At 41.5% G+C, this 21965-nt stretch overlaps 1 protein-coding gene across 1 annotated transcript in view; it reads left to right on the forward strand.

Annotated features, from left to right (window-relative positions):
* adss1 (adenylosuccinate synthase 1) overlaps positions 1-17216 on the forward strand; it is a 65877-nt gene extending 48661 nt beyond the window's left edge. Inside the window, exons 10-13 of the mRNA XM_078562501.1 lie at positions 2104-2228; positions 3249-3346; positions 16544-16693; positions 16917-17216. Of these exons, the coding sequence (XP_078418627.1) occupies positions 2104-2228; positions 3249-3346; positions 16544-16693; positions 16917-16969 (426 nt within the window). The 3' untranslated portion in view covers positions 16970-17216. The remainder of the gene's footprint in view (positions 1-2103; positions 2229-3248; positions 3347-16543; positions 16694-16916) is intronic.
* The last annotated feature ends 4749 nt before the right edge of the window (positions 17217-21965 follow it).

Here is a 21965-nt window from a genome sequence, read left to right on the forward strand (position 1 = left end):
TAACCTAGTGTGAGGTACCTTATCAAAGGTTTTCCCTAATGACTGCTTCAATGACCTCTATTGAATTTACCAGGCACCACCTATTGTCAGAAGCCATGTTGTAAATTCCAATGATCCCTCCCTTTCCCACTGATCATAAAGGACATTTGTTAAGATCCCTTCAAGTTTCTTCCCATGAATGGATGTCAGGCTAACAGACCCATAGTTCCCTGGATGAACAGGTACGTTTTTTGGAAAATAGGAACTACCTGTGCTAGCTTCCAGTCTAAGGGAACTATCCCTGACACTGTTGAAGATACAGGTAAGAAGAACATAGAGCAGCTACCCCATCTCTTAATCACCCTTGGATGGATATTATCCAGACCTGATGCTCTATAAATTGAGCTTTCTTAATTTATCCAAGATTAAATTAACATTAAAATAGATAGTATTCAATACCCCTCATTTGGAACATAAGCATCATCAATAGAAGTAAAATAGATGCAAAATAATCATTTAGCAGCTCTACTATTGCCTGAAAATTAGTTTGAATCTGTCTGCATTATCTTTTAGTAGTACTATAAGTCTTTAATGGTCTTGACTTCTACCATGGATGATAAAGCTTTTGCTATTACTGCTACTATTGTACACCATCTTCTTTTCCAGAGATCTCATGATTAATCTTACAGCTGTTTTTGTCTAATGTGATTTTTTTTTCCTGTTCTCCTGTGAATTAAATGCCTTATGTTTGTAGAATATATTCTGCTTCATTCAAATTTGCCTCTATATGTTCCTCGTTAACCTTTAATGGTTTCATTTGATGATGTGCTCTCATAACCATTGGGACATACATGGCTTTGTTCTGTTTGAGAATGGTTTTAAATAGAAACGTTTGCCCTCACTACTTGATTGCCTATCTAGAAGGATTGCCCAGTCACCTTTTGCCAGATCTTAAACTATTTTTGCAAAGTGAGTCCTAAATAGGACCAGCCTTAGATTGGCTGTAATCTTAGATTGATCAATAAGGATAAATCTAATTATATAATGATCTGAGCTAGTCAGGCGTTCTCCTACGTGGAGGATTGATATAAAACTAGGATTGCTGCTAAAAATCAAATTTAGAATTTGCCTCATTAACATGTGTAAGAAAACGATCATTGGTGATTTTACTTCTAATCATTGGTGTCTACAAAGTCTCAACTATTCCTTCCATTAAACTAGATGGTTCCCTATCAGACTACTTAGTACAAGGAAGTCTCCCATAATGCAAATTTGGCCTAGGCGAGAAGCCTTTTACTCTGTTGTTCACTCTCCTCATCTTCCATTGCAACCAAGAATAGGAGAATATCTGGAAGAAAAAGCCATCCCTTTGCAAAAAAACTCTGGAGGGGTGTGGGGGTTGTTTTGTTTTAGTTTTACAAATCTACTGGATCTTCTCCTTGGCTGCCAAAAATACTTTCCTGAAAAAGAGCGCCCAAAAAAAGGGCATTTAAAAAGAATTTAGGATTCCGTAGTTTTAGCCTGAATGAGTAATTGTTAGTAAATTTCCCATTTACTCAAAGCACCTTCATGATAGGGACTGCCTATTTCATACAGGCATCCCAAACAAGGCATTGGGAGCCAAAATTAAGACATGCGATGTCAAATCTCATGTTGTTGCTGAACAGTGGACGGGTGCCAAGCATTACTGCCACTGGAAATCAGGAAAGATGCAAAAGATGGCTCACACCTGCCAAAATGACATTGCTATACAAGCAGAGGAGCGACCGAAAATCCAGCCTACCAATTCTACAATGGGAGATTCTGATCTTGTAAGATGCCGATAAATCCAATCTTATTAAAAAAAAAAGTAAGAAAAACTAAATATAGTGTGGAGATGGGGCTTACTCCAAAACCTATAATAAAGCCCCCCAATAAATTTCCTGTAATTATCTGAATTAGTATTGCTGTTACTCTTAAAGGCAGACATAACGGTAGTAATACTTGGATAGTCCAGCATTTGTTCTAAATAACTATTTGTACATATTTTTAAATTAAGTTGTATTATAAATGAACGTACTACTGTATACCAAGATTAAGCTTGCTTCACATGCCGGTTGCTGAAGTTGAACTGGAACATTTCAGGAAATCGGTGAACTACTACAATCTCGAGGCCATGAAGTGGGTGTAACTACAGGCAGGAAGAGACGCTGTGGCTGGTTAGATCTGGTCATATTGAAATATGCTAATATGATCAATGGATTTACTGCGTGAGTACATTTGACCAAATTCCATTTTGTCTATTAACAGTAAAGTAAGAATTTTGATTTATTTAAGGCCTTTACATATCAGAACATTACAGAGCATCTCATAGTGAAAGATCAAGCTTTGCTGTGATACACACTTGCACCCCAGTGTTTAAATAACCATTTGGCCTTTACTGTCATGGTTCATCCAGAAAATCACACCCTCACGTGAGTCACTGTCTAGAAGAAAGAAAAGAAAACTGAGTGGCATTCAATGGAATAAAACTTGGGAGAAATATAAAATGGGCTACTGATTTCTTCTCATCACCCATTTATGCTTAATCACACAATGTCACCCCCAGTCTGATTTGGCTCAATGCTACCTCAAAAGCACTCAATTGCTAATTTTAGTGCATTTATATCCCTTCTGAATATAAGGGATATATAATGTAAATATTTGCCACAAAGCAAATATTTATTTTCTGCTCTTTATGTTTGCTGGGCATTTGTAGTGCACACCAAAGTCATGAAGAATGAGTTGATGTGGTGTCCAAGAATTACTGAAGTTAAGTTACTGCCACAAAAGCAGCACACTTATGAGACCAGTATGCCACAATTTTCTTATATTCCTAATGATATAACTTTGACTATTTCTCTATGACTTCTCCTTTAAAGGGGTAATCTACTTTGGGGGGGGAGGGGGCGGGAGGGATGTTGTACAGCTCCCTTCTCTCCAACAAAATGTTCTTCAAGATGTTCATGGGTCAATTGAGGAATGAAAGCCAAAATCTCTCATACCTTACTGCACAATATATATGTGCCTGGAATTCTAATGTACCAACAGAAAGACACAACAGAAGCCCATATAACTTGAAAGCCTACAATACATTTATTACGCAGCACCTCTTTGTACTCCAAGTAGTATAACTGAACCAAAACACAGGGCACTGTGATGCATAGGTGCTGGCATATCCACTTAACTATCAAAAGTAATAAAAGTTGTCACGCCAACAGAGTGTAGTTAACATTATTTCTATACCATAGGTTGGCATTAATGAAGCTGGATATCCTGGAGGTCCTTGATGAGATTAAAATCGGTTTAGCTTACAAACTGAATGGAAAAAGAATCCCTTATTTTCCAGGTATTGTATGCAATACGACAGCCAAATATTTTAGCCTCATGATTAATAAGCTTTTGACATTTTTCAACCTAGCTTTGCTTCGATACAGAAAATATGCACTTCTATCAAGAAAATGGGCACAACTTTAAACATCTACGTCTTAACCTAACACATTGATCTGAAATTGCAGAGAACAAGTATCACATTCACCTTATAATAGAAAGCAGAGACAATGATGATTGTCAAAATACAAATCACAGAGCCAGTCAGCATTTGGGATATATGATTGATGTCACTCAAGTTTTCTTCAGAAAACTCAGCCCCATCAAATATTATATGTACATTTAAAATATTTTTTTAATATTCCCTATAACTATTGTTTATGCCATATGATAGAATACTTTATTTCACATATAAGCACTGTTTCTAGGACATGCTCATGACTTCATGGGGGAGATTTTCAACCTCCCTAGAATAGAGATGAAATGGGTAAGGTATCTTCAGCACCAGCTGATTTTATGGGCGAGAACACAAACTAGTTTTCTGTTTGTACCTCATTTATATATGAGTGAGCCATGAACACAGCTCACGCTGGTCAATGCTCACGCATACAGGGGTGTGAATTCAGGCAGGAGTGTCACCATTTAAATGTAACCTGCACCTCTTAAAGGGGAGGTGTGTTTGTCTGCCCTGCATGCTTTAGACCTGTACAAATATAGAACATACAACAGTTTGTAAATTCTTCAAGGGCTCCTCAATTTTCAGACAACACCATGGAAACTCTTGTATAAAGTCAGCAGGAAGGAGAATCTGCTTCCAACTAAAGAAAGATGGGTGCTAAGGCAAATTGCATAGTAACAGTGTGCAGAGATGTCAGGGCAGGCGACTGCACCTGGTATAGTGCTCAGGATCCAGCGGCAAAGTTGAAAGAAAAAAATTAAATGATTTGACCAGATTGTTTTAAGGTAAGTCTCCAGCTCACAACTCTTTTCTGTCTGCTTAGACCTGCACCAGTAGCCCCAACATGACAAACCTACCCTCCCCTGGTTCCCATCACTTTCCTCTAATCACAGAATCACATTTTACGGTTTTCTGCTTTGTTTTGCACATTCTGTAATTGCTATTGTCCTCATGATTACTGCCCTCACTTCCCCACCCCTGTGCACCTGTGACATTTTTCACATGCCACTCCATCATCCAGCTTAACAACCTTCAGACTACACACAAACACATCCGTGAAGTCCTTTAGGACACTGTTCAATGGTTCAAAGATGACCCCATCTCTAACCATTAAGATTTTATCTAAACATAGGTGAGACTTAGCACATTGCAGTATTTGAGTAGCAATTTACAAAGAACAATTGAGAATTATATCAGCCATTAATGTCCTTTGGGTAATAGACAAGTCCTATTCCTTGTTCCTTCTATTCACATATACGTTTGCATCGGCATCTGTCCTGATTGGAGTTTCTCCTGTTCCTACAATGCTGAGAATGACCCAAACCCACTAGAATATACCCAAGAACCCAGAACTAAAAGATCCATCCAATCGAGTACACCTCCCCCCATTTTTACCTAACCAGGAGGCTGGAAAGATCTGTGGTCAGCTCAGCTCAAAGACTCATAGATGTTTACAGCACAGAAGGAGGCCATTCGGCCCATCGTGTCTGCACCGGTCAACAAAGATCTGACTACACTAATCACATTTTCTAGCGCTTGGCCTATAGCCCTGGAGGCTATGGCAATGCAAGTGAATAGTTAAATACTTCTTAAATGTTACGCGAGTTTCTGACTCAATCACCATTTCAGGCAGTAAGTTCCAAGCTCCCACCGTCCTCTGGGTGAAGGAATTTCTCCTCAACTCCCCTCTTAGCCTTCTACCTCTTAGCTTTAAATCTATGCCCCCTGGTTATTGACCCCTCTACTAATGGAAAAAGTGCCTTCTTATCCACCCTATCTATGTCCCTCATGATCTTTTACACCTCTATCAGGTCCCCTCTCAACCTTTGCTGCTCCAAGGAAAACAACCCCAGCCTATCCAATCTTTCACCATAGCTCAGACCCTCCAGCCCAGGCAGCAGCCTGGTAAATCTCCTCTGCACCCTCTCCAGTGCAATCACATCCTTCCTATAACGTGGTGACCAGAACTGCACGCAGTACTCCAGTTGTGGCCTAACCAGCGTTTTATACAGTTCCAGCATAACCTCCCCGATCTTGTATTTTATGCCTCGTCTAATAAAAGTAAGTATCCCATATGCATTCTTAACCACCTTATCTACCTGCCCTGCTACCTTCAGGGATCTGTGGATATGCACACCAAGGTCCCTTTGATCATCAATACTTTCCAGGGTCCTACCATTCATAGAGTAATCCCTTGCCTTGTTAGCCCTCCCCAAATACATTACCCCTCACTTTTCCGGGCTGAATTCCATTTGCCACTGCGCTGTCCGCCTGACCAGTCCATTGATATCCTCCTGCAGTTTTTGCCTATCCTCCTCACTATTTACCACCCTACCAATTCTTCTGTCATATGCAAACTCCTTGATCGTAGCCCCTACATTTAAGTCCACATTATTTATATACGCCACAAAGAGCAAGGGACCCAGCACCGAGCCCTGCTCTTTCCCTTACCTGTTTTTTGTATCCCTAGCACAAGCTTTTTCTGTTTTCATGGTGATGGTGTAACCCAGGATCTTGGTGACTAGGAACATACTAACATGAGCAACCCATTTAGCACCTCCAGCCTGTTCTGCCATTCAGCGAGATTATGGTTGATCTGTGACTGAAGTCCATGTCCCTGCCTTTTCCCCATATCCCTTAATACCTTTGGATAAGAAAAATCTATCAATCTCAGTTTTAAAATTAATAATTGATCCAGCATCAGTTGTCATTTGTGGAAGAGAATTCCAAACTTCTACCACCATTTGCATGAAGAAGTGGTTCCAAATTGCACTAAAAGATCTGACTCTAATTTTTTTGACTATGCCCCCTTGCCCTAAGGCTGAATTTTGCTGCAGGCTTTGGGATCTCTGTTAGGTGAAATGGGGGTCACAGGCCTACTCTTGCCAGCAGCGAGACAAGTTTGCTGAATTTTTTTTTTTCCTCGGTGTCCAACTGTGGCCCCATTGTCCAGTTCAGGACAGCTGGCAAACTCTCCATGCTGCCAGCCCAATCAGAGAGCCAGGAGAGATGGTCATTGCTGATGCCTGCAGGAGACATTGAGCCTCTGCCAGGTAAGTCAAAAGGAAATGAAAAATTTAGCAGGTTTAGGTTGGAAGGCGAAACCTCGCCAGAGAAATCCTTGGGGCCGCAGGGGCTACCTTCTCTGCCCACAGCAATCTTTTTGGGCCATGGAGCCTCGGGCTCTGTTGGACCTGGGCTGCCACAGGGAAGCCACCTCCGTTAAGCTGGTGGCCTCCCCACGCATCTGGGCATCATCCCACGGTTGGCAAATTGCCTGTAACTCCATAAAATGGGCCTTAAAATGGCCTTTAAATAGACAAATTGGCTGCCTGTTTCCTTGGAGTAAGCAGCTGCTCCACTTCAGATGCCACCACTAGGGAAAATGCCCCAGCACCTGGACTGCGTTGGGAAGCCATTCTATTTTACTGCTGCCCCCTCCCAATCTGCCACCTGGTAGAATTCTGTCCCTAGACTCACCAACTTGTGAAAATGGTTTCTCTCAATCTACCCTATCTATTCCCCTCAATGTCTTGAAAACTTTGAAGTCAATCCTTAATGTTCCAAATTCCAGGAAATGCAACCATGGTTTGTTTAACCTATCTTCAGAACTGAACTTTGGTATCCAGGTATCATTCTGGTAAATCTATGCTGCACATCCTCCCAAGGACGATGTATACTTTCTAAGGTGCGGTGTCCAGAACTGCTCTGAATACTCCATGTGTGGTCTAACCAAGCTTTCTATAGCTGAACATGACTTTTATCCCCTCGTATTCTATTCCTCTAGATATAAAGGACAGCACTCCATTTGTTTTCTTTTTAAAAATATTTTCTGTACCTAATCATGACATTTTAATGATCTATGTATCTGAACCACTAAGTTTCTATGGACCTCCACTGTTCCTAGTTTTTCACCATTTAGAATGCATCCTCTTCTATGTATCTTTAGGTCCAAAGTGGATGACCTAATTTACCAACATTTAAATCCATTTGTCAGTGTTTTGCCCACTCACATAAAATTACAGAGATATTGGTAAATTATGCTTCCATTTACATTGCTTACAATACTACCTATCTTTGTGTTATTGGCACAGTTGAATATGTGGCTTTCTATCCCATCATCTAAGTTGTTAATGAATGTAGTGAATAGCTGAGGCCCTGAAACAGATCCTTGCAGGACACCACTAGTCACTTGCTGCCAATTGGAGTACCGGCATATTATTCCGATTCTCTGTCTCCTGCCACTCAGCCAATTTCCTAACCAGGTCAATAATTTACCTTCAATTCCATGAGCTTCAGTTTTAGCTAACAGTATATCAGAGGGACCCTCTCGAATGTCTTCTGGAGGTCCACATGAATAAAATATATAGACATTCTTCTGTCCACCTCTTCCGAAAATTCAGTCAAGTTCATCAGGCTTGACTTACCCTTGACAAAGCTATGTTGGCTCTGGCTGATCAGCTGAATATTTTCAAGGTAAACATATGCGCTATCCTCAATTATATACTCTAGCAATTTCCCAACATCAGATGTTAGGCTAACTGATTAACACTAGCAGACCTCCGATCCTCAGTGGATATAGGTGAGGTGCCAGAGAATTAGAGGCCTGCTAAATGTTGTATCTTTGTTTAAAATGGGGGTGAGGGATAGACCAAATAATTACAAGCTAGTCAGTCTGACCTCAGTAGTGGGCAAATTACTGGAATCAATTCTGAGGGACAGGATAAACTGTCACTTAGAAAGGCATGGCTTAATCAAGCACAGTCAGCATGGATTTGGTAAGGGAAGGTCATGTCTGACTAATCTGAATTTTTTGATGAAGTAATAAGGAGGATTGACAAGGGTAGTGCAGTTGATGTGGTCTGCATGGATTTTAGCAAGGCTTTTGACAAGGTCGCACATAACAGACTGGTTTAAAAAAAAAATAAAAGCCCATGGGATCCAGGGGAATGTAACAAGCTGGATACAAAACAAAGGGTAATTGTTGGATGTTTTTGTGACTGGATGGCTGTCTCCAGTGGAGTTCCACAGGACTTAGTATTAGGCCCCCTGCTTTTTGTGATATAAATGATTTGGAAGTAGGTGTGGGGGGACAGAACAAGAAGTTTGCAGGTGACACAAAAATTGGCTGCGCAGGCTGATACCGAGGAGGATAGCTGTAGACTGCAGGAAGATATCAGTGGACTGATCAGGTGGGCAGAAAAGTGATAAATGGATTTGACCCAGAGAAGTGTGAGATGATGCATTTGGTGAGGCCAAATAAGGCAAAGGATTACTCGATAAATGGGAGGATACTGAGAAATGTGGTGGAAATGAGGGACCTTGGAGTGAATGTCCACAGATCCCTGAAGGTAGCAGGATAGATTGATGAGGTGGTTAAGAAGGCATATGGAATCATTTTATTTATTTGAAAAGGCACAGAAGAGCAGGGAGGGTATGCTGGAACCAAAGAAAACACTAGTTAGGCCACAACTTGAGTACTGTGTGCAGTTCTGGTCACCTCATTTTTACAGAAAGGATGTAATTGCATTAGAGAGGATACAAAGGAGATTTACAAGAATGTTGCCAGTACTGGAAAATTGCAGCTATGAAGAAAGATTGGATAAGCTGGGGTTGTCCTCTTTCAAACAGTAGAGACTGGGGAGCGATTTGATTGAGATGCACAAAATTGTGAAGGGCCTATTTGCTTTAGCAAAGGTCAGTGACTAGGGGACATAGATTTAAAGTGATTGGTAGAAAGATTAGAGGGGAGATGAGGAAAACGTTTTCACCCAGAGGGTTGTGGTCGCCTTTACTCACTGCCTGAAGGGGTAGTAGAAGCAGAAACCCTCAACTCATTTAAATGGTGCCTGAATGTATACCTCAGGTGCCGTAACCTGCAGGGCTATGGGCGAAATGCTGGGAAGTAGGATTAAGCTGGGTGGCTCGTTTTTTGGCTGGCGCAGACATGATGGGCCAAGTGGCCTCTTTCTGAGCTGTAAACTTCCAATGATTCTATGATCTATAAATCTCTGGTTTCTTTCTGTCACCTTTCTTAAATAGCGCACAATTTTCTAAACTATGGAACGGTTCCTGAATCATGAGAGCTTTGTAAGATTTTAGTCAAGGCATCGAACATGTTCTCGCCCACTTTTAAAACCTTGGAATGGAATCCTTCTGATTCTGGGGATTTGTCACCCTTCAGTAGCATTAATTTCCTCATCACTGCTAGCTTCCTGACATTTTTTTTTTGTATCCCTGTCCCTGATTCAGTAATAGTTTCAGCAACAGTAATAAAGGTATAAGACCAAATCATTAAAGCTATACTAGCTGAATAAAACTATACACAGGCAATCATATAATGAAGTATGGCCTAACAAAGCTTAATACTGAAAATTAGCAGAAGGAATTTAATTGGTTATATTTCAATAGCTCAAAATTGTTACTTTCCCACAGACAAGAACCAGATAAAATACAAAACTGAGACAGTTCAGAGCCTCCCCTGTTCTTTTCCTTAGTCTCTAAAGCAAGAACAAGTGCAAACCTGCCATACACATTGTGCCTGGGATTTTCCAGCCCCATCACAGACGAGGCAGCGCCCCAGCCAGAAGTCATAGAATCACACAATCTCTCAGTGCAGAAGAGGCCCTTCAGCCCATCAAGTCTGCACCAACACGTGAAAAACACCTGACCTACCTACCTAATCCCATTTACCAGCACTTGGGCCATAGCCTTGAATGTCATGACGTGCCAAGTGCTCATCCAGGTACTTTTTAAAGGATGTGAGGTAACCCTCCTGCACCCCCCTCCCAGGCAGTGCATTCCAGACCATCACCACCCTCTGGGTAAAAACGTTTTTCCTCACAACCCCACCACCCCCCCCATCAAACCTCCTGCCCCTCACCTTGAGTTTATGTCCCCTCGTGACTGACCCTTCAACTAAGGGGAACAGCTGCTCCCTACCCAACCTGACCATGCCCCTCATAATCTTGTACACCTCGATCAGGTCGCCCCTCAGTCTTCTCTGCTCCAACGAAAACAACCCAAGTCTATCCAACCTCTCTTCATAACTTAAATGTTTCATCCCAGGCAACATCCTGGTGAATCTCTTCTGCACCCCCTCCAGTGCAATCACATCCATCCTATAATGTGGTGACCAGAACTGCACACAGTACTCCAGCTGTGGCCTCACCAAGGTTCTATACAACTCCAACATGACCTCCCTACTTTTGTAATCTATGCCTCGATTGATAAAGGCAAGTGTCCCATATGCCTTTTTCACCACCCCACTAACATGTCCCTCTGCCTTCAGAGATCTATGGACACACAGGCCAAGGTCCCTTTGTTCTTCAGAACTTCCTAGTGTCATGCTGTTCATTAAATACTTGTCAAATTACTCCTTCCAAAGTGTATCACCTCACACTTTTCAGGGTTAAATTCCATCTGCCACTTATCTGCCCATTTGACCATCTTGTCTATATCTTCCTGTAGCCCAAGACACTCAACCTCACTGTTAACCGCCCGGCCAATCTTTGTGTCATCTGCAAATTTACTAATCCTCCCCCCCCCCCCGCCACATAGTCATCTATGTCGTTTATACAAGTGACGAATAATAGGTGAACCAGCACAGATCCCTGTGGTACGCCACTGGACACTGGCTTCCTTAAAGTCTGTTAACTCGCGGCGGGACTGGAAGATCCTGGTGGCGGGCTGGTGCGGAAGATCCTGCCCACAAGACATACGCAGCACCTACAATCTGAAACCTGTGGAATTCTCTGGAATAGCAGTTCTAATGGAAGCTTGGAATCACTTAAATCTTGCAAATCCATGAGGACTCAAAACACCTTCAAAAGCCCATATTCTTACAAACTCTTTGTTACAGTATAACCATGCACATAATAGGAGAGAGCAAATATGTATTGAGGGAGAGTTACCGTCAATCCAAGTGCTGTCCCTAACGTAGAAAGCCTCCATTGATGGACTGGGCAAAAGGCAGGTCAGAAGCGTGTCTGGTGCCAGGGCACATGAATTTGGCCACCTTTTCTTCTATTCCTTTTCTTGCTGACCTGTTTTCCTCTCACACTCAACGTGGCAAACTATTGGTGGTTTGTGCTGCCACTCATCTGTTTCTGTTAACTGTCACCACTATCTGCTATCCCTGTCACAGTCTCCTCTTTCCAGTCTCATCTCAAGTCAAGGGCCCAGCTGGATCATAGAAATAGGAGGACGGTCCTCTCAAAGATGCACTGTCATTCAATCTTATTCTTTTCAAGCATTAGGTCAGGAATCAGCATACTTTAGAAAGTCACAGGGGTCTGCATGGGAGATTACCGAACACCAGCGGAGCAATAAAGGCAAGAGGCAAGGACAGCCTAGAAACCAGTTTATCAGATGGAAAAAGCACATCTGTTGGAGAGAGCACAGATAAAGACCATCAGGGCCTAGCCTATAAAAGAAAACTGATGGCTATGCAGCACCAACTGCTTGATGCACTGAACTGCCTGAAAGGTAGCCTTTCACATTGTTGCATCACTAGTTTGAGTGGTCTCATTGCCCAAGGCATCAAATCAATGCAATCAGTCATGAAGCATATGGTCACCTAACATGCACAGCATAGCCATTAGTTGTGGAGCCTGTGGTGATAGCTATGATGGCTTTGATGGATGTTCAGACAGTTGCCTTTCAGGCTCTAGTTACCAAAATCTTCAGCTTGCTAAGCATGAATGAACAGACAGGATATCAAACCAACACATCATTCCAACACTTATGAAGAACAATTGAATGCTGAGGCATAGTCCCATGTATGGCAAATGCTGTCCTCTCCCAGGATGACAGCACATCTGCTCTCCTGTCAGCTGCTCAGTGCTTGCATTAGTGTCAGAAAGGCAGCTGGGTCGGATTGCCCAAGCTGTAGTTGAGATGCTGCAGTCTGCAGATGTGTCCCCTCAGCCTGAACTCATCCACAGCCATTTCAAGTGCTCTCAGTGAATGAAGAGCAGCTGTTGATCCGTGTTGCAGCCACTAAGATAACGCCTCATATCAGCACTAAGTTAGGTAAAAGGGCACCTAAAACAGGCACTAAAGATTTACATGAAGGTGACTTTTGGTTTGTTCATTACTGAAAAATGAGCCATTTGGAACCAGTTCCATATTTTGCAGTTTCTTTGAATTGGTTTGTATTGAGCATGCCATGTGATGTGATAGAAACACCCATGCTTGTGTTCAAAATGACACCATTCATCTGGAGGCTGGAAGAAATGAGTCTGAAAATAGGAAGGAATGTTAATATGGCAGGAGTGGGAGAACGCGATGTTCAATCAAAGCATTCATCAGTGATATGTATGTGAACATCAAGTGGAGGAATATGTTTCAGATTGCCAAATGGTTGGTTCAATCAGAGCTCTGGTAGAGGTATGTCTCTGCTCCGGGTTTCTGCTCATGCTCCTATCTGGTATCATGAGCCTCTTTTTCAAGTTATAACCCTTGTCCTGAAGCAACCAGCCTCGCACCCCAATAGTCTGGATGGAATTGAGGGGGATTGAGGACTGGCTCAGGCTAAAAGCATCATGCCAATTGGCTAGCAATCAAGTGCAGATCTCCATGATACAATTCCTGATATTGCATACCAGCTGCCAATGAAAGCCCTCCTTCATGTTTTCTGGGTTATTTTTATGGAGCACCCAAGGCTACATGGGTGGAGCCAATAATGCCTTGCATGTGGGGATAGCTTGTTATCCTAGCAAAATCCCAAACCCAATGTTACTGCTTTGTTGCCACCACAGGTTCCTTCTGAAGCAAGGGACCCAATATTTGTTGTCTTCAACTGGCAAGCTGTCAATTGAGGCACCTAGTTTAATATGAATGAGTTTCAAAACCAATTCTAATATGGACTCTGGTCTCACCTTGTCCAATCTCTTCCCGCCTACATCTACAACTCTTCCGATGACCTCTTCTATCTTAACAGTTTCCGATTTGTTGGGCCCTAACCGTCTCCTATTCACTATGGACATACAGTCCCTCTGCACTTCTATCCCCTGTCAGGATGTCCTGAGGGCCCTCCACTCTTCTGTGAACAGAGGCCCAACAAGTGCTCATCTGCCACAGCCCTTCTCCGTTTGACTGAACTTGTTCTTACATTGAACAAATTCTCATTTTGACTCAACTCACTTCCTTGAAATAAAAGGTGCTAATATAGGAACTTGTTATAGCAACTTGTATGGGCCCTGATTTGACTATTCTTTGTTCCAGTCCTACATAGGTTCCCCCTCTCACTTCTTTTTCTGGTACATAAATGACTGTATTGTTGCCACTTCCCGCTTTCACCCAAAAGGTGAAAATCTCATTCACGTGGTCCATTTTGACACTTCTCTTCCCTTCCTCAATTTCTCCATCTTCATTTCTGAGGATAGGCTGTTGTCTAAGATCTACTGTAAGCCCACTGACTCTCTCAGCTAGTTTTAGTACATTTGTTCCACCCCACTTCCTGTAAGGGCTCTCTGCCGTTCCCCAGTTTCTCCGTTTCCATCACATCTGTTCTGACAATGCAACCTTCTATACCAGTGTTTCCGATATATCTTTCTCAATCGAAGATTCCTGTTCGCCTAGTTGACAGGGCCCTTCACCATGTCCATCCCATTTCCCAAACTCCTGCTCACTTCTGAGCCCTTTCTCAACCATGATAGGGTTTCCCTTGTTTTCACCTCTCACCCCACCAGCCTCCAGATTCAACAAATCAACTTCTAGCATTAATGCCACCACTAAGCAAATCATCTCTTATCCCCTTTCAACATTCTGAAGGCACTGTTCCATTTGCCATGTCCTAATCCACTCTTTAAATACCACTAATTAACCCCACCACCACCCCCACCCCCAACTTCACATGGCACCTTCCCGTGCAAACACAGGAAATGCAACAGCTACCCTTTTACCCATTTCTATTTTACTGTGTGACCCTGAGCTTTCAGACCACTTGGTTTCTTACGCTAATGAAATAGGACTATATAGGACTTAGGAGTAGACCATTCACTCCTTTGAACCTGCTCTGCCATTTGGTAAGGTCGTGGCTGATCTGGCTGTGGTCTCAAAGCCACTTTCCTGTCTGCCCCCATAACCCTTGACTCCCTTGTCTGTCAAAAATCTGTCTAACTTTGCATTGAATAAATTTAATGACCCAGCCTCCACTCCTTTCTGGGGAAGAGAATTAAGAGAACTAATGACCCTCTAAGAGAAAAAAAATTCTCCTCATCTGCATCTTAAAGGGCGATCTCTTATTCTTTAACTATGTTTCCTCGTTCTATTCTCCCCCATAAGAGGAAACATCCTCCCGGTATCCACTCTATCAAGTCCCCTCAGGATCTTACACAGATCGGGTATCCTTTATCCAAAACCCTTGAGCTCAATCGAATTTCTGATTTCAGATAATTTTGGTTTTCATATACTGCATATAAACTTGCATTACTTTATACTAGGCTTAGGTTATTGTAAATAAAGTGGCTAGATAAGTAAGATATATCACTGAATAATAAATACAGGATACCTGTAATAAGTTTCTTATTGACATGTTCACCATAAACATTGCAAGGTAAACGGTGCAGCCAAACAACTAGACTTCCTGCACTAAAGGTCAATGAGGTTCGAAAGAAGTGCAGTTTTTGGATATGTTCGGTTTCGGATTTATAGACAAACGATACTGTATGTTTCAATAAGACCATTTCTCATTCTTCTAAAATCCAATGGGTATAGGCCCAACCTGTTCAAACTTTATTCATATGATAAGCCCTTCATCTCAGGAATGAGTCCAGTGAACCTTCTCTGAACTGCATCTAGTGCAATTATATCCTTTTTCAAATAAGGAGACCAAAACTGTACACGGTGCTCTAGATTCGGGCCAGGATTTTACAGCCCTTCCCACCGGGCAGGATATTACCATCCCGCCGAACTGAATGGAGATTTAAATGGCTCGCTGCATCCGCCCAGGTACAGACACTGCAGCGGGACCATAAAACCCTGGCCATGGTCTTACTAAGACTTTGTATAGCTGCAGTAAAACTTCCTTACTTTTATATTCCCCTTGCAATAAATGCTAACACTCCATTTGCCTTCCTAATTACTTGTTGTACCTACATGCTACCCTTTTGTGATTTATGTACCAGGATACCCAGATTCCCCAGTACCACTTAGTGCTGCCATCTCTCTCCATTTAAATAGTATACTGCTTTTCTGTTCTTCCGGCCAAAGTGAACAAGTTCACACTTTCCCACATTATTCTCCATCTGCCAAATTTTTGCTCACTCACTTAACCCAGCCATGTCCCTTTGCCGTACAACAGAAACTCAAGGAACAGTGTCTATTAGACACTATACAGCCTTGTAGATTCAGCACTGAGTTTGTCAATTTCAGATTATAACCGCAGCTCCCATTTTCTGGACAGCAGCTGTTGGTATTGATGTTGTCATTTACAGCTCCTTTCAATCAACCTATTGTTTCTTCACCTGTCCCATTACCACTCCCTTTTGCCTTACAACATCATCCCTTTTGCTATTCAATCACATCTGCCTTCCACCCTATCCCCTTTGTTCTTTCCTCTATTCCCTTTCCCTGCTTCTGTATTTGTTTAAAACCTGATACATCTCCTAACCTTTGCCAGTTCTGAGGAAAGGTCAACAGCCTGAAATGTCAACACTGTTTCTTTCTTCACAGATCATACCTGAGCTGCTGAGTATTTCTAGCATTTTCTGATTTCATTTCAGATTTCCAGCATCTGCTGTATTTGCTTTTGTTTGATCTAAAACTGCATGACCTCACAAAAATGTACCATCAGCTGTATATGCTATATCCTTTTATTCTTCTTTTACATTTTGAAGTGCAGTATGTGGACCAGTTGGAATCATATAACACTATTACATTATCATTTCCTGCTGTTCTCAGGTATTTTGACTTAATAGTTTCGACCAAGTTATTTTAATTATCATGTATAATTTGTTGTACCTCACGCTCTGATAGCATAACCTGTCAGAATATTATTATTGCTTCACTATTGTGGTTTATTCATTCCTTCAGCAAACCAGGAAATCCTAAACCAAGTTCATGTTGAGTATGAGACACTTCCAGGCTGGAAGTGCAGCATTTCCAATGCTCGGACATGGGATGATCTCCCACCAAAGGCTCAAAACTACATCAGATTTATTGAAAATCATGTGGCAGTTCCAAGTGAGTTTTCAGGAATAGCAATGCAGGGAAGTTACTTGATAAGATTTTATAGCAATTAAATATCAGATATACATTTAAGCATTAAATCCATCAGTATCTACTTTTCAGGACATTTCCTTTTACAAATATGTACAAGGTCTTCTAATAGTGAAGAAGCAGAATTGACTTATTTTGTTACACAAACATTGGACAGTGACTGAAATTTGTCTTTGTTTTCTTTTAGTTAAATGGATTGGTGTTGGAAAATCGAGGGAGTCTATGATCCAACTTTTCTAAACACAGAACTGGATAGGATTGAATAATTTGAACAAATAACCCTGATCTTGTTTTCCTACATAAATTCAAGATTGATGTTCAAGTATTATTATTCCTGATATTGTATGAAGCATAATTAATTTACAATTTAAGTTCTACAGATAAACAGTAATGAAAGTCATTAACTGTAAGCATAGAACACCTAAGCATCACCATATTCTTATCATTCATGTTCATATTACTAAAACGTAAAAAATTACACATTATACACTTGTCTGTCATTTCCATTAAATATTGAATGAGAGTGATATAATACTTGTGGATGGATACTACTTTGAATGGATAAAAGTTTAAAGTAAGATCACTGAAAACATTTATGCTTTTCCTAGAGTTTGTACTTAAGTACTATATTTACATCTAATTTTTATTTTAATTAACTAACATGGTATAAAAAAAAATGCATGAGGATCTGCAATGTTGGAACTATGTCCCGTTTGTATTATCTGCCATGATTTATTCAGAAGACCCTCATGAGTTATCTGGTCCACTCACTCATGGGATGTAAATCATATCCCACAGCTCCGGGTGCTTTTTTAAAAAATAAGTATGTACAACGGGCATTTGTTTTCTAGTGTATGTCACTACAAAAAGGAAGTGCTTTTATTTTTAACAGCTTCAGAATTTTTTGCAATAGGTAAACTCATGAGTTAAATCCAAATGTAAAATATTTATCTACTGAAAAAATCACAATGTATAGGGTTAAGTGTGAACTTCTGTATTTATTAGACATTAACAATAGACAAAAAAAATGTTTCTCCAAATGCCTTTTCGAGCCTGTTGAACTTTGCGAAATAGAGACTACGCTGTTTATTTCCAAGTGCCCTGTAAAATGTATTCAGCACAGTTAGTAATGCATGACTTGGGGTTATATAACTCGATGAATCAAGTTTCACTTGATTGTTAATTATAACTTACATCAGGGTTCATGTTGTATGATGAATCATATTCTGTCTTCCAGCGATAAGTGTCAGGTTGCCCGTATACATCTTTAATGACTTTTTTAGATGTCTCTCTTGCTGCTTGCAGATTATTATAAGGGCCAACTTTACACTTTAGTTCTTCAATAGTTCTTGCATATTCATTACTGTAATGTTTAGTAAATAGCTAATTGTTAATGCACAAAATTAAGCACTTGCAATCTTTCATTTTCAAGTTCTATTCTTTATTACAATGATAGGCCAGTTAACTTGAAATCAGTAGTAGGGAAAATACTAAAATCTATATTAAGGACGTGGTAACAGGGCACTTAGGAAATCATAATTTGGCTGAGTCAACAAGGATTTATAAAAAAGTAATCATGTTTGACAAATCTATTAGCATTTTTTGAGGTTGTAACTAGGCAGGTATATAAAAAGGCACCAGTGGATGTAATGTGTTTGAATTTTCAAAGAGCATTTGGTAAGGTGCCAGACAAGAGGTCTGACACAAAATTAAGATTGAAGGGATTTAGTGTAGTATATTAGAATGGATTGACAAATAGGTAATTTACAGAAAAAGAGCGTACTAGTAAACAGATCATTTCGGTTTAGTAGGCTGCAACTAATGGAGTATGACAGGACCAGTGCTTGGGCCTCAGCTATTTACAATCAAATGACTTAAGTGATAGGATTGAAAGTAATGTATGTAAGTTTGTTGGCATTACAAAGTTTGGTGGAAAAGGGGCTGCAAAGGCAGATCAAGTGAGTGGGTAAGAATGTGGCAGATCAAAAAAATGTGGGAGAAATGTGAAGATATCCACTTCTGTAGGAAAAACAAAAGCAGAATATTTTAAAATGGTGAAAGACTGGGAAATGTTAGTATTTAGAGGAACCTGGATGACCTTATAATTGAAGTGACTAGGAAAGCAAACAGTATGTTAGACATCATTACAAAAGAATTGGAATATGAGTAAAAAAGTCTTACTGCAATTATATCGGAGGCTGCATTTTACCGGAGGGTGGACTGCTCATTCCCCCTCCCCCACCCCAAAGGTAAAGTTGGCCAGAAGCCATGCCAATCCATGCCAGCCTGCCCCACAGCCATAACACACTGTGGGCAGGCTAAATTGGTGAAGAGCAGGACTTTCGGTCCTCGCTCAGGAGGAAGTCCTGCCCTGGGGAGCTGTTGGCCAATCTAATTGACCGGCAGCTCCATCACTCCTTGCAGTGCCAGAGCTGAGTAGTTGGCACTGCAGGGACAGCAGGAAGATGGCTGAAAAGGAATATGTCTATCTCAAGAAGGTAAGTCCCGAGGTTTTAAGGCAGGGAGGGATTCCCAGAACCCGGTGGGGGAGGGGTGGGGGGAGGTGGTGTGCCATATTCTGTTAGGCAGGTAGCGTGGAAGGAAAGGAGGAGGGATGACATCCTGAGGGGTGTGCCCCAATACATGCAGGGCACCCCCTGAATGAGGCGTCCCCCTTCCCAGTTTTGTTCATGCTGGCCTTTAAAAATGCCCAGTCCTTCCCCTCTGCCCATGCCAACCATGTTATAACTTGGGCAGCATATTATTCAAGCAATAGGCTCATTAACGAGCCTAAATGACCCTTAATTATGTATATACATATGGCAGGCAGCCTGCCGATTTTTGCGCCTGCCCACCTAGCCTATTATGGGGTGAGCTTGGGCGTGGCCGGAAAGGTGGTGGGATATCCACTGGATTTTACAGCCCCCCCCACCACCTCGCCTTCACTGAAAACACACCCAGCAGCAGCACGTAAAACCTGGCCCAGAGCCTTGACGAGACCACACCTGGAATACTGTGTGCAGTTTTGGTCTTTTTTAAGGATGGTAACCCTTTCCTTAGAGGGAGTGCAACAAAGGCTTACTGGACTAATTTCTAGGAGGAGGGGAATAGTCCCTTTTGAGGAGAGATCGAGTAGACTAGGCCTATCCTCCCTAGAGTTGAAAAGAATGAGAGGTAGTCGTATTAGAACACACAACATTCTTAAGGGGCTTGATGGAGTAGATACTGGCAGGATGTTTCCTCTGGTTGGGGAATCTAGAACGAGGGGACCTCAGTTTCAGTATAAGGGATTGGCCATTTAGGACTCAGGTGAAGAGAAATTTCTTCTCTACCCAAGGGGGTCGGTGGATGTTTACACATTGAGTGTACTCAAGACAGAGATCAATAGATTTCTGGATATTAAGGGAGCCAAGTGAGCAGATAGTGAGAAACTTAAGTTGAGTAGAAGATCTGCCATCATCTTACTGAATGGCAGAGCAGACTTCAAGGCAGAACGGCGTACTCCTCCTATTTCTGATGTTAGGCTCTTATTAGAGTTTTGCTGTAATTCCCGATCCCATAAACCTTGAATCTTTGAATTTTCATTCCAGAGGAGGCTGCTAACAGGAGTCTGGCCCACCAACCTCAAAGAGTTTGGAGGTTGTCACAGGGCTGCCGGTGCAGAGGTGGGCTGGTTAAAAGGCATGCCTTGGTGTTCTGGGACTTCTTCAAAGTTACAATAAAAAACAACAAAACAAAAAACGCCCTCCAGCCCTCACCCGCCACACCTCTTCACCCACAAACATACCCCATATCCCATCCATGCCAACTCATGCCACCTCACATCTCCCACCCACACCCCATGGCCCCTATGCCATCCAACCACCCCATAGCCCTTCCTATTCCATGCCAACCCATGACCCCCACTCATCCCCTTGCCCTTTATAGCTGCTATGCCAACTTAGTGACAACCCATGCCCCTCACCCACCACCCTTTGTCCATACACCCTCCATGCTAACTCACCCAGGACAGACCGCAGGAGCCATGGTAAGATTGAATAAAGTTCTAAATGCCTATTGCCAACTTCACTAAATTTTTTTAAAAACTCATTGATAACAACATTTAAATCCCTTCAAATACTTAATTTTTATTTTAAAAAAAACAAATTTCGTTCTCTTGTAAAAACAAATGTTTCCCTCAAGTAATTAATCCTTTATGAAAACATATATTTGTATTCATAACTCCACATCAAAGACAGCTAATTTCTTTATAACTGCTTGGAGCTGTCAATCAAACTTACAGCCCCCCTCCCCCCACTGTGATGATGATAGGTGAAAGCAGTCAAGCAACATTAATCCTTATGTCAACAAAACAGTGAAATAGCAAGCACTGACTTTTTTCAACTGCAGGTGAATGTTTTATTCCAAAAATGTTAAGGGCCTGGGGACTTAAATGACTTGACAACTTGACAATTCCACAGAGCTTATCTACTTTTTACGCACATTCATGTCTACTCTTAACCCCAAAGGGATACCTGACCGCTCAAGTAACTCCATCAGCTTTTCCTCAAATGTGTAAAGTCCAAACCACGACTCATGGACTTTACATATTTGAGGAAAAGGTATAAAGCTGCTGGAGTTATTTGGAGTGGTAAGGTGCCCAGTAACGAAAATTGGATCTGTTTGAAGGCAGCTGCACTTTTAATTCTGCAGCTGCCTCCATGAACCATGGATGTGCAAAGTACAACCCACTCTTGTCTCCCGCCCCCCTCCCCCATCCCATTTGGCAAAAATGGGTGCAGGTTTGGGGCAGGACTTTCAGAATCGGGGCTCCGGCACCATTTTTGCTAAGGCATGTCTCTGAGAAAGTTAAGGCCCATGTGTCAGCATGAGGTCAGAGGCAGATGAGCAGGGAATTTTTCTAACATTTTAGCCAACGTTTATCCCACACCTAATCTTATTGAAACAGGCTATCTGATCTTTTATCTCAATTCTGTGTGGACCTTCCTTTGTATAAATTTGCTGCACCAATTTTGTACAGTAAACAGTGACTACAATTCAAAAATAATCTATTGCCTGTGAAGTGTTTTGAGATGTCCCATGATTATGAAAATGCACAATATTAAGAATAAAACAATTCTATTTAAACTATAAAATACTGATGGTGTTTTTTGTATTTCGTAAAAATCTTGGTTGGATACGGAGGTGGTGGAAGTCTTGACAATTTTGCTTCAATTTTTCTCCTTTCCCTCCTCTC

The sequence above is a fragment of the Cetorhinus maximus genome, chromosome 18, assembly GCF_964194155.1.
Source record: "Cetorhinus maximus chromosome 18, sCetMax3.hap1.1, whole genome shotgun sequence".
Lineage (NCBI taxonomy): Eukaryota > Metazoa > Chordata > Chondrichthyes > Lamniformes > Cetorhinidae > Cetorhinus > Cetorhinus maximus.